Source organism: Cebus imitator, unplaced genomic scaffold (assembly GCF_001604975.1).
Source record: "Cebus imitator isolate Cc_AM_T3 unplaced genomic scaffold, Cebus_imitator-1.0 Scaffold238, whole genome shotgun sequence".
Taxonomy (NCBI): domain Eukaryota; kingdom Metazoa; phylum Chordata; class Mammalia; order Primates; family Cebidae; genus Cebus; species Cebus imitator.
Genome location: NW_016107553.1, coordinates 2524139 through 2542959, shown reverse-complemented (window position 1 = coordinate 2542959; position 18821 = coordinate 2524139). Strand labels below are relative to the sequence as shown.

General features: G+C 40.1%; 1 protein-coding gene and 1 long non-coding RNA gene across 3 annotated transcripts in view; one reads left to right on the top strand and one right to left on the bottom strand.

Moving 5' to 3' along the window:
- LOC108282317 overlaps nucleotides 1–5638 on the bottom strand; it is a 12502-nt gene extending 6864 nt beyond the window's left edge. Inside the window, exon 1 of the long non-coding RNA XR_001816360.2 lies at nucleotides 5399–5638. This is a non-coding gene — a long non-coding RNA (uncharacterized LOC108282317). The remainder of the gene's footprint in view (nucleotides 1–5398) is intronic.
- Nucleotides 5626–18821, top strand: part of TNKS2 (tankyrase 2) — a 65487-nt gene continuing 52291 nt past the window's right edge. The window contains exons 1-2 of one of the 2 annotated variants that reach the window (XM_017498210.2): nucleotides 5626–6197; nucleotides 18059–18283. In XM_017498210.2, the coding sequence (XP_017353699.1) occupies nucleotides 5999–6197; nucleotides 18059–18283 (424 nt within the window). In that variant the 5' untranslated portion in view covers nucleotides 5626–5998. The remainder of the gene's footprint in view (nucleotides 6198–18058; nucleotides 18284–18821) is intronic. The other variant, XM_017498211.2, reaches the window with a different exon arrangement.

Below are 18821 nucleotides of genomic sequence, written 5' to 3'. Positions count from 1 at the left end.
AGAGAAAGAGAGAGAGAGAAAGGGCTTCAATATTCCTGGAAGCGGACTTTTCAGTGGAAACCTTATAGGCCAGAAGAAAGTGGTATGACATATTTGAAGTGCTGATGGAAAAAAACCTTTTACTGTAGATTAGCATATCTGGCAAAAAATATCCTTCAAACATGAAGGAGAAATAAAGACTTTCTTAGACAAACTAAAGCTGAGGGATTTAATCAACAACAGACATCCTATAAGAAATGCTAAAAAAGCTATTTAATCTGAAAAAAAAAGGATGTTAATGAGCAATAAAAAGTCATCTGAAGGTACAAAACTCACTGATAATAGTAAGTACACAGAGAAACACAGAATATTATAACAGGGTCATTGTAATGTATAAAATACTCATATCTTTAGTAGAAAGGCTAAAGATAAACTGATCAAAAATAATAGCTACAACAATTTTTTTAAAAGGAGGAACAAAGTTAAAGTGTGGAGTTTTTCTTAGTTTTGTTTGTTTATGCAATCCATGTTAAGTTACATCAGTTAAAAATAATGGGTTATAAGATATTATTTGCAAGCCTCATGGTAACCTCAAATCAAAAAACATGCAATGGATACCCGAAAGATGAAAAGCAAGAAATTAAATCGTACCACCAGAGAAAATCAGCTTTACTAAAAGGAAGACAGGAAGGTGGGGAAAAAAGGAGGAAAATACCAGAAAACAAATTTAAAAGTGGCAGGAGTAAGTCCTTACTTGTCAATAACATTGATAGTAAATGGACTAAACTCTCCAATCAAAAGAAATAGCGTGGCTATGGATTTAAAAAACAAAACTCAACAATCTGCCCACAAGAAACACACTTCATATATAAAGACACATACAGACTGAAAATAGTTCTCGAGACAAAAACTATAAAGAGACAAAGAAGGTCATTTTATAATGATAAATGGGTCAATTCAACAAGAGGATATAACAGTTGTAAATTTATGTGCATCCAACACTGGAGCACCCAGATATACAAAGAAAATATTATTAGAGAGGGATAGATATATATATAATAATAGCTGAAGACTTCAACACCGCCCACTTTCAGCATTGCATAGATCATCCAAACAGAAAATCAACATATAAATATCAGACATAATCTGCACTATAGACCAAATGGAACTAATATGCATTGATAGAACATTTTATTCAATGGCTGCAGAATATACATTCTTCTCAGCACATGGATCATTCTAAAGACAGACCATATCTTAGGCCACAAAACAAGTCTTAAAATGTTCAAAAATTGAAATAATATCAACTATCTTCTCTAACCACGATGGAATAAAACTAGAAATTAGTAACCAGAGGAATTTTGGAAAATATACAAACACAGGGAAATTAAACACTCTGCAGCTGAATGAACAGTGGGTCAATGAGGAGATTAAGAAGGAAATTGAAAAGTTTATTCAAACAAATTACAATGGAAACACAACATACCAAAAACGATGGAATAAAGCAAAAGCAGTGCTAAGAAAAATGGAAACCTGTAAGCACCTACATCAAAAAAGTAGAAAAACTTCCAATAAACAACTTAATGATGCGTCTTAAAAAACTATAAAAACAAAAGCAAACCAAACCTGAAGTTAGAAGAAACAATAAATATCAGAGCAGCCCTAAGTGAAACTGAAATGAAGAAAGCAACACAAAAGATCAATGAAAAAAACGTTGAATTTTTTGAAAAGATAAACAAAATTGACAAATCTTTAGCAGACTAAAAAAAAAAAGAGAGAAGATTCAAATAAAATCAGCAGTGAAAAATGAGACATTACAATTAATACCACAGAAATTCTCATATACCCAATAAATATATACACCTGTGATGTACCCAAAAAATTTAAAATTAAAAGAATTTTTAAAACTAAAAATAGATATTTTGTTGCTAAAAAATACTAACAGTCATTTAAACCTTCAGCAACTCGTCATCTTTTCGCTGCTGGAGGGTCTTGCCTCAATGACATTGAGGGCTGCTGACTGATAATGGTTGCTGAAGGTTAGGGTGGCTATGGCAATTTCTTAAAAGAAAATGAAGTTTCCCACATCAATTGACTGTTCGTTTCACAAAAGATTTCTCTGTAGCATGCAATGCTGTTTGATAGTATTTTACCCACAAAACTTTCAAAATTAGAATCTATTGGGTGTTGAAACTTAATGGCAAAACAAACAAACAAAAAAAAGAGCACACCTCTCAAGCTCTGCTGCTGCTTTATCACCTGTGTTATGTAACATTCTAAATTCTTTGTTGTCATTTCAACAATTTTTACAGCATCTTCACCAGGAGTACATTCCGTGTGAAAAAAATTTTTTTTTCTTTCCTCCATAAGAAGTAACTCATCCATTCAACTTGGTTTTTCTGTTTGTTTTCAGAGACTGGGTCTCTGTCACCCAAGCTGTAGTGGAGTGCAGTGACATGATCATAGCTCACCTAGGTTTAAACAATTTGCTGAAATTCCTAGGTTTAAGCAATCCTCTCATCTCAGCCTCCCAAGTAGCTAGGACTATAGGTGCACTCCACCATATCCAGCTAATTTTTTTAATTGTATCTTTTGTACAGATGGATTCTCACTATGTTGACCAGGCTGGTCTCAAACTCCTGGCCTCAAGCAATCCTCCTGCCTCAGCTTCCCAAAGTGCTGGGATTACAGGAATGAGCCACCATTCCCAGCCTTCATTCAAGTTGTATCATAAAATTGCAACAATTCAGTCACATTTTCAGGCTCCACTCTAGTTCTCTTGCTATTTCCACCACATGTGCAATTACTTCTTCCAGTGAAATCCTGAATCTGTCAAAGTCATCCACGAGGGATAGACTCAGCTTCTTCTAAATTCCTATTAATGTTGATATTTTGACCTCCTCCCATGAATCTTAATGGCATCCAGAATGGTGAATCCTTCCAGAAGGTTGTCAATTTACTTCACCCAAGTCCATCAGAAGAATCACTATCTACGGCAGCTGTAGCCTTATGTAATGTATTTCTTAACTAATAAGACTTGCAAGTTGAAAGTACTCCTTGATCCATGATCCATCTACTCCTTGATCCATCTACAGAATGGATGTTGTGTTTGCAGGCATGAAAACAACATCAATTTCTTTGTACCTCTCCACCAGAGCTCTTGAGAAACCAGGCACAATGTCAATGAGCAGTAATATTTTGAAAGTCACCTTTTTTGCAGATAAATGGGTCTCAACAGTAGGCTTAAAATATTCAGTAAGTCATGCTGTAAACCGATGTGCCATAATCCAAACTCTGTTATTCCATTTATAGAACACAGAATAGATTTATCATAATTCTTAAGGGCCCTAGGATTTTCAGAATGGTAAATAAGCATTGGCCTCAACTTGAAGTCACCAGCTGCATTAGCCCCTAATAGGAAAGTCAGTCTTTCCTTTGAAGCCAGACATTGATTTCTCCTCTGTAGGTATTAAAGTTCTAAATGGCAGCATCTTCTTCCAATAGAAGACTTTCATCTATAATGATAATGTATTGTTTAGTGTAGCCACCTTCATCAATTATCTAAGCTAGATCTTCCTGATCAGCAGTCCCCAACCTTTTTGGCACCAGGGACAGGTTTTGTGGAGGACAATTTTTCCACGGACCAGGGGTGGGGGTGGAGGGGCATGGGGTGGGGAATGATTTGGGGATGAAACTGTGCCACTTCAGATCATCAGGCATTAGAGTCTCATCCTAGATCCCTCACATGTGCAGTTCACAGTAGGGTTTGCTCTCCTGTGAAAATCTAATGCTGCTGCTGATCTGAAAGGAGGCGGAGCTCAAGCAGTAATGCTCACTACAGGCCCATTCCCACCCCATCCCCTCCATCCACCCCCCACCACACCACTTCCCCACCTCCAGCTGTGCGACCTTGTTCCTTACAGGCCGGGGACCAGTACCTCCCGAGGGCTGAGGCTGGTGACCCATGTTCTGGATAACTTGCTGCAGCTCCTACATTAGCATTTGCTGCTTTACCTTACACTTCTACATTATAAAGACAGCTTCTTTCCTTAAACTTCATGAACCAACCTCTGCTAGCTTCTAACATGCCTTTAGCAACTTCATCTCTCAGCCTTCACAAAATTGAAGAGAGTTAGGGCTTTACTCTGGATTCATCTTTGGCTTAAGGGAATGTTGTGGCTGGTTTTATCTTCTATCCAGACCACTCAAACGTTCTTCATATCAGCAGTAAGACTATTTCACTTTCTTATCATTTGTGTGTTCACTGGAATAGCACTTTTAATTTCCTTCAAAAATTTTTCCTTTGCATTCACAACTTGGCTGTTTGGTGCAAGGGTGCCTATCTTAGCTTTCAACATGCCTTCTGCACTAAGCTGAATAATTTCTAGCTTTTGATTTAAAGTGAGGGATATGCAACTTTTCCTTTCACTTGAATACCTAGAAGCCATTGTAGAGTTATTAATTGAACTAATTTCAATATTATTGTGTTTCAGGGAACAGAAGACCAAAGGAGAGGGAAATGGCAGAATAGCCTGTCAGTGGGGCAGTCAGAACACACACAACATTGATTGATTGATTGCTGTCTTCTATGGGTGTGGTTTGTGGTGCCCCAAAACAATTATAATAGTGATTTCAAAGATCACTGATCATTGATCACCATAGCAGAATTATGGAAAGAAAAATGATAAACACAATCATATTGGTAGTGTTCTAGTCCTTAGGTGCGTTCATACATGTTCACTTTATTGATATGTACCATAACTATAATTCCATATTTATAAAAATGCTCAAAAAACTGTACATCCGCTTTTAGCACTGCAGTGAGTCAACACTCCCCAACAAAAACTGGATTTCCTGAAAAACAGGTTAAGGCGGAGAGGGGGCAGGAATGTTTTTCAGAATGCCAAAGGTCAACCTGTATCATCTTCCGTAAGTAAAATGTATGTATATGCATAGTTTCCGTTTTTTAAGACAAGGGAGTGTAGTGGGGAATCAGCGTACAAAACTACACCACTACCTTAAGCATGAAAATCAATTATGTGCTTTTCTTTGATTTGTTGGCCAAAGAAAAAAATTACAACTCAGAAAACTTTCTTGGAGATGCATATGCTCAGTGTATCCAAACTTCAGGCTTGTCGGGTACAGTATTGATTTACATAAAGTTCCTCTAATCAAACCTGAGCTAATAACTTACTATGGAAAGAGTAATTGATAAGAGCCATCCCCCCAACTGGAGTCAACTTTCGTGTCTGTTCTGATTTCCTTTATTTTGGGGCAGTTCATCCAAACTTCTAATTAAATGGCAACTCGTTCACTTTTGAGAAATGTGTCACAAGAAACAACAACAAAGCAGTTGAGGCGGAAAGAAAAGAGACACAGTAAAAAAACAAAAACGGATGTGGAAGCTGAAAATACGGACAATTTACTTCCAAAAAAATATGCAAGATCGGAGCAAAACTTTCAAGGGCTCTTTTTCAGTGTAATGGTAGTGAGGAAGATCGGCTTGAAAAGCCCAGGGCTTAAAAAAGTAAACAATGTGCAGGACCATTCATTCAGCTTCCGCAGAACCCACCGCAAAGATGGCGATGGAACGAAGCCCCTTCTGCGAAGCCTGTCGCTACATATTTCCCACAAACCCTTCCGCGCAGCCCCGCTCGCCGAAACCTGCACCGCCGATGCCCGGTTACTGCGCACGCGCGGGACGACATCACGTGTTCTCCCCGGGCTCGGCGGAGCTGGCAGGAGGGACCTTGCCAGCTTCCGCCGCCGCGTTGCTTCAGGGCTCGGCTGGCGGATTCGCGCTGCCTCCGCCACTGCAGGGCAGCTGGGGGAAGGGAGCCGAGCTAAGGGCGCGCGTCGGCGCGGCCATGGGACTGCGCCGGATCCGGTGACAGCAGGGAGCCAACCGGCCCGGGCCCTGAGCGCCTCTCCTCCCGGGGGCCTCGCCCTCCTGCTCGCGGGGCCGGGGCTCCTGCTGCCCTTGCTGGCGCTGCTGCTGGCGGTGGCGGCGGCCAGGATCATGTCAGGCCGCCGCTGCGCGGGCGGGGGAGCGGCCTGCGCGAGTGCGGCGGCCGAGGCAATGGAGCCGGCTGCCCGAGAGCTATTCGAGGCGTGCCGCAATGGGGACGTGGAGCGAGTCAAGAGGCTGGTAACGCCGGAGAAGGTGAACAGCCGCGACACGGCGGGCAGGAAATCCACCCCGCTACACTTCGCCGCAGGTAACCCGGGCCAGCGCCCCCTCGCCTCGCTGTAGACCCCACCTGCGCATCCGGGGCTTGTAGGCCTGAAACCAGTGCTCTTCCACCCCTCGACCTGTACTCTAAGGACTGTGGTCCTCGTGATCTCCCTCTCTTCCAGTGGGGACTGAGGAGATTGGGGGTTGGGTGAGCGTGCCGCACTCACTGGAAGTTTTTGTTTTGTTTTTGCCGAGGGTGGGGGGTGGTTTGGGGTTTTGGCTTTGTTTTGTTGGTACAATACCTGTACCAACTTCCGGTCTTGTTACCCTAGAAGGCGTCTACACACAGGAAAGAGTAGGGGACTTTAGTAAATAGACCTTATGATTTCAACGATCAGTTACCTCCAAAATTTTTCATTCTTGCAAGTTCCATTGGGATTAAGGTCTTGAAGGACTTTGTAAAATGCAAGGATGTAATTTCGGAGGAGTAGCTTAATAGGCCGTTGACATATTAGCGTTAATTGGTTTATCAGAATGGCCAATCAGCAAGTTTCTGGAGTGACTACAACTGGAAATAGGCAAGTTTGGGAGAACTGAAATCTGACTAGGCTGGGTGCGGGAAGTCTTTGACATACACACAACACAAGTTGAGGTGGAAAGTAGTAGTATAATAGAAAAGATGGTGCAAGTAGCTTAGCTTGGATCTAGAATATAAGTTGGAACTAACCTTCATTCTGAGATTTAGATCGTTTGAATTACTTTCTTTTAATATTTATTAGGTTCATTTTATGATGTAAGCATATTAAATTTAGTCGAAGAATTTAAAAGAACCAGAGATGGGATATTCAGCTTATTCCCATAAAGCATACATGTTTTTCACTTGTAGGAAAGATCATGACTGTTTCTAACTTAAGGTGAGCCATGTGTGATTGAAAATGCGAGTACCTCCTCTTACCTCTGACCATCCTGGTTTTTTGTTTTGTGTATTTCGTGATTGTTAAAAACAATTTTTTGAAAAAGCAGGGAATGCCTTTTAAAGTGCTCCTGTTCTTTTGGGGCTAGATTGATGAAGAGAAAAGGAGCAGTGAGAAAGATTTCCTCTTTCACAAACATTACTTTTACTTTCTACCAATTGGACATTTGTTTGTTTTACCCTGTTCCGAATTTTAAATGTAAACACTACCAGGAGGTATGCTTTTTTGATCAATTGCATCTTTGTTGGATTTCCACTGGGGAGTCTTTTTAAGAAAAGAAAGCCTAGGGAACCTAGGTGGGAGAACTAGAAACAGTTTGTGGGCAATGGAAAGAGAAGGAAGAATGCTTAAGTCAAATCACACCTAGTTAGCCGAAATTTTACCCGAAATTTTGATGGTAAGTGCTGCTGTTCTTCAGCTAATTCAGATTGTCCTGTTTGACCATGTAGTCAACATTTAAACAACTGATTTGGCAAACTGTCACCACCAACTGATACATAAGCCAAAGGGTAGGGTTACTTAGAGTCTGTTCATTTGATCTGTGGGATAAAAATAGCCAAGTAAGATCTTAGTTGCTACCTTTCAAGAATTTGGTGTATTAATGAGTTCATATCTGAAAATAGTAATATTTAGAGGTGTAAGATTATGGGTGTTAGCTCAGTGACCTTGTTCCTTCTCTACCTTCCTACCTTCAGTTCTATTCCAACATTTCAAAGCATTTTTTACATAGATTTCATTTTGTTTGTTCAAGTTGAAATGGAAGACAATATTTTGGAAACCACCCAGCCCTGACAACTTACCCAAATTATCAGGTAAAGGTTATAAGATTAATAGTTAAAGGTATGAAAGGGGAGTAATAAAAATTAACAGGGATGAGGGGGGGAATCTTCATTCAACCAGAAATTTTAAAGTCCTGTACTTAAATCCAAGCATATAAGAAACTTTTTTTAAAATTGTCTTTGTAGATTTAATTTAAATTTTAGGTTTATCAGAGAGAAGTTTTTTAAGTGCGTTCAACTAACTTTTCACTCAATATGTGGAGAATACACTTTATAATCTCTTGTAGGTAGGTAGTGAGTTATCAGTCATCTTAATGTTTCTGCAAGCATACTGTTGGAAGTTCAACATAGGTGGTAGTATTATATAACTGCCTGACCAAGCAGTTTCCTGTGTTTGTACATCAATCATAGGGTGAGCTATTGGAGAGGCTGAGGGACATCATTATTTTAAAATTTTTTCGGCCGGGCGCGGTGGCTCAAGCCTGTAATCCCAGCACTTTGGGAGGCCGAGGCGGGTGGATCACGAGGTCAAGAGATCGAGACCATCCTGGTCAACATGGTGAAACCCCGTCTCTACTAAAACTACAAAAAATTAGCTGGGCATGGTGGCGCATGCCTGTAGTCCCAGCTACTCAGGAGGCTGAGGCAGGAGAATTGCCTGAACCCAGGAGGCGGAGGTTGCGGTGAGCCGAGATCGTGCCATTGCACTCCAGCCTGGGTAACAAGAGCGAAACTCTGTCTCAAAAAAAAATAAAAATAAAATAAAATAAAATAAAATAAAATTTTTTTAGCTGATTAAGGTTTGGAGGTTTTATTGGGGGGAGGCATGTTTTTTTCTTTTTGTTTTGATTCCCAAGTAATATTAGGACTGAGAGGTGCACGCAGAGAACAAAAAATGAAAATCAGTTTAGAAAAAATTTGTTTTAATTTCATCCTCAAAAAAGTTAGTTCAATTAAAAGAATAATCAGTTGTCAGCACCAAGACAATTAAGTTCTGTTAATGAAAAAGGCAACATGAACAGAAATTTTTCTACTACTAGGTGTTTTTTTTAAATTATTGAACTAGATTGCATGCTTTTCTTGTAGATAAGTATTATTTAAGAAGTAGTTTCTTAGGAGAAAAATGACTCTGAAAATTGTTTCCTTTTCAGTCTGCCTGCCACTTGCCCCCCACCATACACAGACATACACAAGTAGGAATGATTTTTTGGCAGCACATAATAGAACTTGTAGAGGCAAGTTGGTGGTAGTAGGGTAGCTGTTGTTCTAATTTTACTAAAAGCAAAAGTATGAGATTCTTGGCAAGTTAATGCCCTAGAAAACAGCGAATTTCAATAAAGAAAACTGCTTCTCTGAACTTACTTCTAAAAAGTAAAGAAGAGGTGACACAAACTTGGGGAGAAAGTCATCTTGATGCCCATCATAGAAATGAAAGAAATATGTGGCATTCCTTACAATCTTAGAACTCTTGGAGCTGGGATAATAGCTTGCATTGTAGAGTCCTACTAAACAAGGTAACACTTGTTTTATATTTATAGTATGTTATGTTACTGTTAGTAAGAGTATGCTACTGAACCATATACATTGAACCAGTTAGACTGAACTTGGATTATTATATTCAATTCTGTGAATCAAGTATAAGGGATTTATTTTTTATCCAGAGGAGGAAGGTAGAATCAGAGCATCCAAAATGTATTGCACAAGCATAGATAGGAAAATTCGTGCTGCTTATTCTACAGATGGAAGAAGACTACACAACATCATGTTACTGTCTTCACATATGTGGAAGAATCACAAAGAGTATGTAGATATTACTTGTCAAAACTAAGGCCAATAGGTGAAAGGTTACAAGGGGTCAGACAACCTTTAACAATATTCAGCCATTGAACTGGCTGAAGTATCCAAGCAGTGGCTCGACTGGCTTTTTTAAGAGATGTTGTACAGAGGATTTCAGCCTAGTTTGACCAAAAGGTTGGTACAAGAAAGTGGACAGATTTCCTCCAATTGAAGGTTTTAGCTGCTCAGCTATCAAAGATATATTAGCTTTTGTGATTGCCATTCATATCCTTTCCCAAAATGATAACTATTGGAGACCTCCAATAACCTTTCTTTGGCTGTAGGTCAACATCATAGTTGTAAGAGATGCACAAAATATACTCAACCTAGAACTACAATTATAGATTGTTGTTTTCAGGATTGGTTTTTCTGTAGAATGTAATTAAATCATATATGTATCAACAGGAAACCCTAGTATCAAATAAAGATTAGTCTGTTTAGGAATTCATAATCTTTCTTTACTTATCAAATCTCCCAATCTATTATAAGATTTTGAGGTATACCTTTTCCGTCAGCTCTTGCTGGATTTAGAGGCAGACAGTTGGCTTCAGTAACAAGAGTTTGGAATACTCCTTTCAGTATTCTCCTACTCAGGTGGTCAAAATTTCATCACCCCACAGGCCATGGTGTTCTTTTCCAAGTTTCTACTAATCTGGCCAGACAGTATATCTATCCCAAGTAGAGATGGGCAAAGCCCTCTCCTTTGTATTCTTCATTCTTAAGAAATACATGTGGGAAATAATTTTGCTGGATCTTAGGAAACTAAAGTTAATATTAAATGAGGCCCAGGCACGGTGCCACACACTATCATTCTAGGACTCTGGGAGGGAAAGACAGGAGTATCACCTGAACTCAAAAGTTCAAGACCAGCCTGGGCAACGTGGTGAAACCTCATCTCTACAAAAAAAAAGAGAAAGAAAAATGAGCCAGGCATGGTGGCACAGGCCTGACACTCTGGGAGGCAAAGGCAGGAGTATCACTTGAGCCCAAGAGTTCAAGAGCAGTCTGGGCCACATGACGAAATTTCGTCTCTACAAAAAAAAATAGAAAAATTAGCCAGGTGTGGTAGTGCAGGTCTATAGTCCTAGCTACATGGGAGGCTACAGATGGAGGATTACTTGAGCCAGGGAGATCAAGGCTGCAGTGAGCCGGGATTGTGCCATTGCACTCTAACCTGGGCAACAGAGGGAAACCTTGTAACATAAAATAGTAAATGAGAAGTTTAAAATGACATTCCTCAGAAAAAAATCTGCCACTAAGCATCCTGGCTAAAGGTTGCTTGAAAGCTGTTTGATTTTACCTTCCAGTCTCCCAGACCACAGGAGCTTTGTTTTGTGGCATTTGTTGACATTTTTCCAGAACTTTGCCTTTGGACAAAACCCTGTGTGATAGCCTACCTTTAGATAATGCAAAACATCACCATCTCGTATGGGACCAATTGTATTATCGGTTATTAATCCCACCTTTGGACTATAAAAGACAGGAGGGGGTTAGCACTTAAACTTCCCAAGAGTCTAAGTTGGTTTCTCTGTAGTGACTTGACTGCCTCACAACTTTTGGGAAGCCATTCAGATGAAAGCATGTTTCCAGTATAACAGCAAAATATAATACTATTAATAATAGTCATGGTTGGCAAGCAGTGCCTGGAGCTGCTGAAACTGATGGCATCTAGATAAGTAATAAATTTGACAAGAGACTGCTTTTCTTAGTTGTCACAAATCATTAACACCATATACTTTGTGAGGGTCCTTTGCTATTCCAGCGGAGTGTTAGACATGCTTTAAACAAATGTTTGTCAAGTCCTTCTATATGCCAAACACTGACCTTGTCCCTGAGTAAACAGAAATGAACAGGGCACAATGCCTGCTAGTAACTGACATGGTTAATGTGGTCAACAAATATACTTTACAAATAGGCCTGCTTTGCTTAACTGTAAGCACTTTACAGTAGATTCATACTACATATATGGTTTCATCGGGATTTTCACAAGTAGAGCAGTGTTTGAAGTAGAGTGCCGTTCCATAATTACAAAATAAACTACAGTGTGTCCTGAGCAACCATGAGCACCAACTTTATTTAGGCTTCTGGTTCATCATAAAGAGATCCTTAGAATATGGAGATTGACATTGACTCTGAGGATATGCCTATTCATGTTCTACCTGGCCAGTGAGAACATGATCAGAACATACCCTGCAAATCACTTTCTCTTCAAGAAATTGATGCTTAACAGAAATACGTTGAACTGTTTTTGAGACCATAACAATAGGGATTTTTATCAAGGATTACTCCTCAGTTTGGGAAGTAGTTTGTTTTTTTTTGGGGGGGAGGGGCCCATAGTTTCACTCTTGTCACCCAGGCTGCACTTCAACCTCCGCTTCCCAGGTTCAAGCAATTCTCCTACCTCCTGCTTCAGCCTCCCAAGTAGTTGGGATTACAGGTGCACACCACCACACCTGCCTAATTTTTATATTTTTTAGTAGAAATGGGGTTTTGCCATGTTGGTCAGACTGGTCTCAAACCCCTGACCTCAGGTAATCCACCCACCTCTGCCTTCCAAAGTGCTGGGATTATAGGTGTGAGCCACCGCACCCGGCCAGGAAGTACCTTAAATCTTATCAAACTCCCTTAGGTCCTTTGTGGGGACATGGATGAACCTGGAAACCATCATTCTCAGCAAACTGACAGAAGAGCAGAAGATCAAACACCGCATGTTCTCACTCATAGGCGGGTGTTGAACGATGAGAGCACATGGACACAGGGAGGGGAGCACTACACACTGGGGTCAGTTGGGGGGAAATAGGGGAGGGACGGTGGGGGGTGGGGAGCTGGGGGGGAGATAGCAGGGGGAGAAATGCCAGATGTAGGTGATGGGGAGGAAGGCAGCAAATCACACTGCCACGTGTGTTCCTATGCAACAATTTTGCGTGTTCTTCACATGTACCCCAAAACCTAAAATGCAATAAAATAAATAAATGGGGGGAAAAAAAATCTTATCAAACTCCCAACAGCTTTTTTTTTTCTTTTAAATGCCCAAGATGTGGCTTCAAACATTCAAAATCTCGACTCTTCATCTACTGTCTCAGCATAGCAGATTACATTCTCTCACATATTGTAGTCTTTACAGTGTGACTGTAAAAACATACTGATCTATACTATCAGTGACCAGACTGGTTTCAGACATCTTAATGACTAGGAAATCATGTTGATACAGAGACATTGACATAGAAGTAATCTGTGTCTTGGAATGTTGGTAACTATGTGGATATAATCACTTGACCCATTCTACCCATATCGAACGCCTCAGCTAAAACTTCAGTTTCAATAATGTCTTTCTCTTTAACTCTGGTTTCACGCAACCCTCTTCTTTTTCCAGTTTTATTTTGACAGAAGGTTTACTGCTTGACCTTCTTTTTAGATCACCAGTCCTTTGGGGCAGATACCTTCCCAGTTGACACTGTCTCTTGTAACAGCTAGATATTTTACTCCAGCTATTTCTGTGCACACCTAACTCTCCTTTCTGAGGGAGCTAGCCTGTGAGTCACCATTTTGCTTCCTTCAGATATACTTATTACTGCTGAAGAAATAGTAATCCTTATTCTAAAATGCTTGGGTACGTCAAATAACTTTATAAAGATAAAATTAGCTTTACAAGTTTTTCTTTATTTTGACTCTTTGTCTCTTACTCTCTAATTTAAGAAGCCCCTTTTCTTCTTTTTGAGATGGAATTCCACTCTTGTTTCCCAGGCTAGAGTGCAATGGCATGATCTCAGCTCACCACAACCTCCGCCTCCTAGGTTCAAGCAATTCTTCTGCCTCAGCCTCCCAAGTAGTTGGGATTACAGGCATGCGCCACCATGCCTGGCTAATTTTGTATTTTTAGTAGAGATGGGGTTTCTCCGTGTTGGTCAGGCTAGTCTTGAACCTCTGACCACAGGTGATCTGCCCGCCTTGGCCTCCCAAAGTGTTGGGATTACAGGTGTGAGCTACCACGCCTGGCTAAGAAGCCTTTTTCTAAAAGCATTTCCTGCAGTTGAGTGCTAAGTGGCTGGGGTAGCAGAACCATTAATTAGGGCAACTGTGGATAGCCTACTTTGGGAGGACAGTATGATCAGCAATGCCCGGGGAGTGATCAGGAAGGAAGACTGAAGTCAGGGATAATGACAAGAGTTGACCTTCCTGTCTTTAAATTTTTCCTATTTGGCTTCTGCAGTGCCATTCTGTCTTAGTTTTACTTCTCAGTTTCCTTTCATATACCATGATATTAATTCAGCAAATATCAACAAATTGCTCTGTACCATGTACTCTGAAGGATGCTGGGGAAGTAACGAATTAAGATGCACATGGCTCTTGTCCTTCATGGAACTAAGAGTCTAGAAAATAGTAAACAGTAATTACAAATTTTAATAAGTGCCAAGAAATAATGCTATGAACAGCAGAGACAAAAATCCCTGCTTGTATGGAGCTTGCATTCTAGTGAAGGAAGTGGGAGACAGACCGACTAAATAGTGTGAAGATAGGAAAAAAATGTGGATGGGCAGAATGGACTGTTTTAGACAGGATGGTCAGGCATAACCTTCTTACGATGGTGACGTTTAAACAAACCAGGTAGTGAGTAGAAGCGAGGATGCTACGTGCAAGGGAAGAGCATTGCAAGCAGAAGGGCAGCATGTACCAAGTCACTGGCATACTTCACAAACTGAAAGAAAGCTGTATCATAGTTGGGAAAGGGAAGAATTGTGTGAATTGAAATTAGAGAAGAAGGTGAGGGCCAGTTCATGAGGGAGCTTTTAAGGCCATAGTAGAGTATTTGAATTTTATTCTAAGAGCAGCAATGGGAAGCCAAGCAACATTTTAAACAGGGCTGTGATATGATTGTTTTTAAAAGGTCACTAGAGACAGAAGTGGAAATGAGAGAATTTATTTTGGGGAGAGTATTGCAGGAGTTTACACTGGAGGTGATAGTGGTTGGAGTAAGGTAGTGTCAATGGAAATAGAAGTTGGAAACATGTTGAGTTTCAGGTACCTTTAAAATATCCAGAGGGATATATGTTAAGTAAACATTATGGAATTTGAGTTAAAAGTCTAGAATGGAGATTTAAATTTGAGGGTTGTGTATCTAAGTGGTATTTAAAGCCATGGGATCAGATAAGATTATCTAAAAAGAGGGTAGAGAACTGAGTCTTAAGGAATCCCAGCACTTAGAAGTTGGGTAGAGGAAGCAAGAAGCCCCCAGTGAGATAGGACATGTCTAAAACTTGGACTTCCCATCTTCTGCCACAAATCTATTTTCATCTGCAGCCTTGCCCCCATTTCATTTGATGGCAACTTCAGTCTTCCATTAGGCAGGCCAAAACCTTGGCAGTAGTGTGTGTGTTATTAGTAAGATTGGAAACAACCTAACTATTTATGAGAATGGAACTAGTTACATTTTGATACTTTCAATCCAGAAAATACATACAATACTAATAGGTGTTGATTTCTGGGATATTATTAATAATATTTTTTTTTCAAAGAAAGAAAGATGTAAACACTAACTTTAAATATATTATTAGCAGATGTTTGCTTGCATATATATATACAGTAACTTAAAGGTATATAAAAAAAGTGATAATCAGAAGGAAGGGAACTGGGAAGCTGGGAATAGGGATGGGAGAAAGGCTTCACTAGCCATGTGAATATTACCCATTGTGTTCACATGAACCATGTGAATATACTATCCTAACCACCAAATCAGTCTTAATCTTAGCCCTTATCTGTCACCTAGACTGTGGCGTGTAACTATAAAACTTAAGGAACTGTCTACTGCCTATCTTTGCAGTAGATTCATTTAGTCACACAGTTGCCAAGGTTATCTTTCTTAAAAAAAAGAAAAGGCGGGGGCAAATACTGCCTTAAATACATAATTCTGTGACTGTTTTGTATTATTTTTCAAACTGTTTCTAAGAGATGCTCAGGGATACATTAATATTTTCTTTTGGATCTTTGTGAGGAGAAGAAGGAGAATGCAATCAGAATAGTTTATTCAATTAATTTGCAACTCTATGAATGCCAACTATGTACTAGGCATTGGGAATTTAGCAGTAAACATGACATGTACTTATTATAATCTTAAATAAGATCTAATTGAAATCTGCTGTCTGGGCCAGGCATGGTGGCTCACACCTGTAATCCCAGCACTTTGGGAGGCTGTGTTGGGCAGATTACTTGAGGTCAGGAGTTTGAGATCAGCCTGCCCAACATGGCAATACCCCGTGTCTACTAAAAATGCAAAAAATTTAGCCGGGGATGGTGGTGCACACCTGTAGTCCCAGCTACTAAGGAGGCTAAGGCAGGAGAATCACTTGAACCAGGGAGGCAGAGGTTGCAGTGAGCCAAGATCGCACCACTGTTCTCCAGCCTAGGTGACAGAGCGAGACTGTTTCAAAAAAAAAAAAAAATCTGCTGTCTGAAAACAGTTTGAAAAATGCTAATTTATGGGACACAGTCGAGGTGCTACCTTAGCCTGCCACACTCCTGATCTAGCATCAGCCCCCTTTGGCATTCTGTGTCCTGACTGTTATGAAGCATTTGTTCTTTCTTTTTTTTTTTTTTTTTTTTTNTTTTTGAGATGGAGTCTTGCTCAATCACCCAGGCTGGAGTGCAATGGTGCAATCTCTGCTTACTGCAGCCTCTGCCCCTCAGGTTCCAGAGATTCTCCTGCTTCAGCCTCCTGGGTAGCTGGGATGACAGATGCACACCGCCATGCCCGGCTAATTTTTGTATTTTTAGTAGAGACATGGTTTTGCCATGTTGGCCAGGCTGGTCTCAAACTCCTGACCTCAGGTGATCTGCCTGACTTGGCTTCACGAAGTGATGGGATTACAGGCATAAGCCACCACATCTGGCCAGCATTTGTTCTTTCACACCTCCATGTCTGTGTACATTTTTTCTTCTGCCTGGACTGCTGTACCCTTCCTTGCTCATCTCCTTTCTCTCACCTCTCACCTCTCACTCCTCTTCTCGTTTTCTTAATGATCTTTTATTTTTCTATATGCTTTCAGCTCAGTTGTCATCACTGGAATCACCTTAGGCATGTCCTTTCCACTCTCTGCTTTCCCCTAGTTCAGGAGTTGCCTTCTTTGAGCTCTAGTAGCACTTTGTATATACATAGCAATTACATTGTATTGAAATTTAAAACCTTAAATTATGAGCTCTTTGAGAGGAGGAAGAATCAAAGATATAAAGGTACTCATCTTTGTGACCACAGAGCCCAGCAATGTTAAAACAAAAGCAGTTAATCTTTTCAACTATCTTTAGGTCTTCCGTCAGCTGCAATCAGGCCAACCCCAGGCATCCACCTTAGAAAGACCATTACTTTCTTATCTGTTCTCATTGCTGGTCATCTTGGAAGAACTACATTCAGACTTGGTGGCTTTAAGAACAGAATGGAGAAATTTCAGAAGAGTGAACAGTTACTTTCTCTCTACCCCAACACTTTGTAGACCACTCCATCTGCTTTAACATATGCCTAAAAGCCTTATCATTTCACAGCTAGCTGTGAAAAGGTTTCAAGGACTAATATATGGGAATGATAAGAGATTGAAACTCATTGGTACTAAATCGGTAAACCAGTGTAAATGAATTACCAGACTTTTTTGTTTTATTTGATTTGGGGGCAGTTGAGCAGAACTGTGGAATGTTGGTATCTAAAGGAGGCCTCCAACATGGAAAGAAGTTATATGTGTTGTGCAAGTGGCAAAGTAGGGGATTCTTTGAAGACACCAGATTTCACACTTTGGCCTGGAGTCATCTGTGTCTCACTACATAGACAAATATTAGCTGTAAGCTGATCTTTTTTTGTTGGTTCTCGTAATCCCCCAGTTTAGCAGAAACATTCTATAAGCTAGATGTGGGAAAGGAATTCTGGCAAGAGTTTTGTCACTTTCATAAGGTTGTGATTTACATATTCAAGTTTTATAGTTTGAACATCTGAAAATGTATATATACTAAATATGCAAAACTCTATTGTAGAGTGAGAAACATTTGAACTTTGAGCTTTCAGTCACTGATTTTGTAATCTTTCTCTGAGGTTAGTAGTAGTAGTACCACCCAAGGAACTACTTAGGTACCACTACTGTTTAGTGTAGAGTCCCTCTAGCTTTATCATTAAGGTTAGTTATTGATATATTTCTGATCACCTTTCCGTTAATTAGTTCTTGAATTGTTGAGTCGGTTGTTATTTTTCAACCTGAAACATTTTAGCATGGATGATACTTATTCTAATTTGATATCTTTTCCTCATTGAACTTATGTGTGGACAATTTGTTTTCTTCTAGGTTTTGGGCGGAAAGACGTAGTTGAATATTTGCTTCAGAATGGTGCAAATGTCCAAGCACGTGATGATGGGGGCCTTATTCCTCTTCATAATGCATGCTCGTTTGGTCATGCTGAAGTAGTCAATCTCCTTTTGCGAAATGGTGCAGACCCCAATGCTCGAGATAATTGGAATTATACTCCTCTCCATGAAGCTGCAATTAAAGGAAAGATTGATGTTTGCATTGGTAAGATTGTTTACTTTTCTGGCTCTTCCTACTTCCTAATGTTGTAACTATGCTAAATCTGAACTGAATTGATTTGTTCATATCATCAAATTCTGTCAAGCGGAATTTAAGAACATTCCATGATTTAATCTAACCACTATTGGTTAGACTGAGTGTCTTTTTGTGTGTAGTACTTCTTTGGAGAATGGAATACAAAGTTCCTATAGTCTAGAAACTTGCATTCTCTTGGGAGATAAAATACACAAAGAACCAGATAAAGACATGGTGGAAGGGAATAGAGAGTGTTAAGAGGATAGTGAGCACAGTGACTTGGCAGGATCAAGTCAAGGCCCTACTTCCTGGAGTCTTTCCAGTGGAAAAGGGAAAGTCTTTCCACTGGGGAAAGAGTTAAAAAGGTAGGTGGGGATTTCTTTATAAAAAACTTTAAGGCCAGGCGCGGTGGCTCAAGCCTGTAATCCCAGCACTTTGGGAGGCCGAGGCGGGTGGATCACGAGGTCAAGAGATCAAGACCATCCTGGTCAACATGGTGAAACCCCGT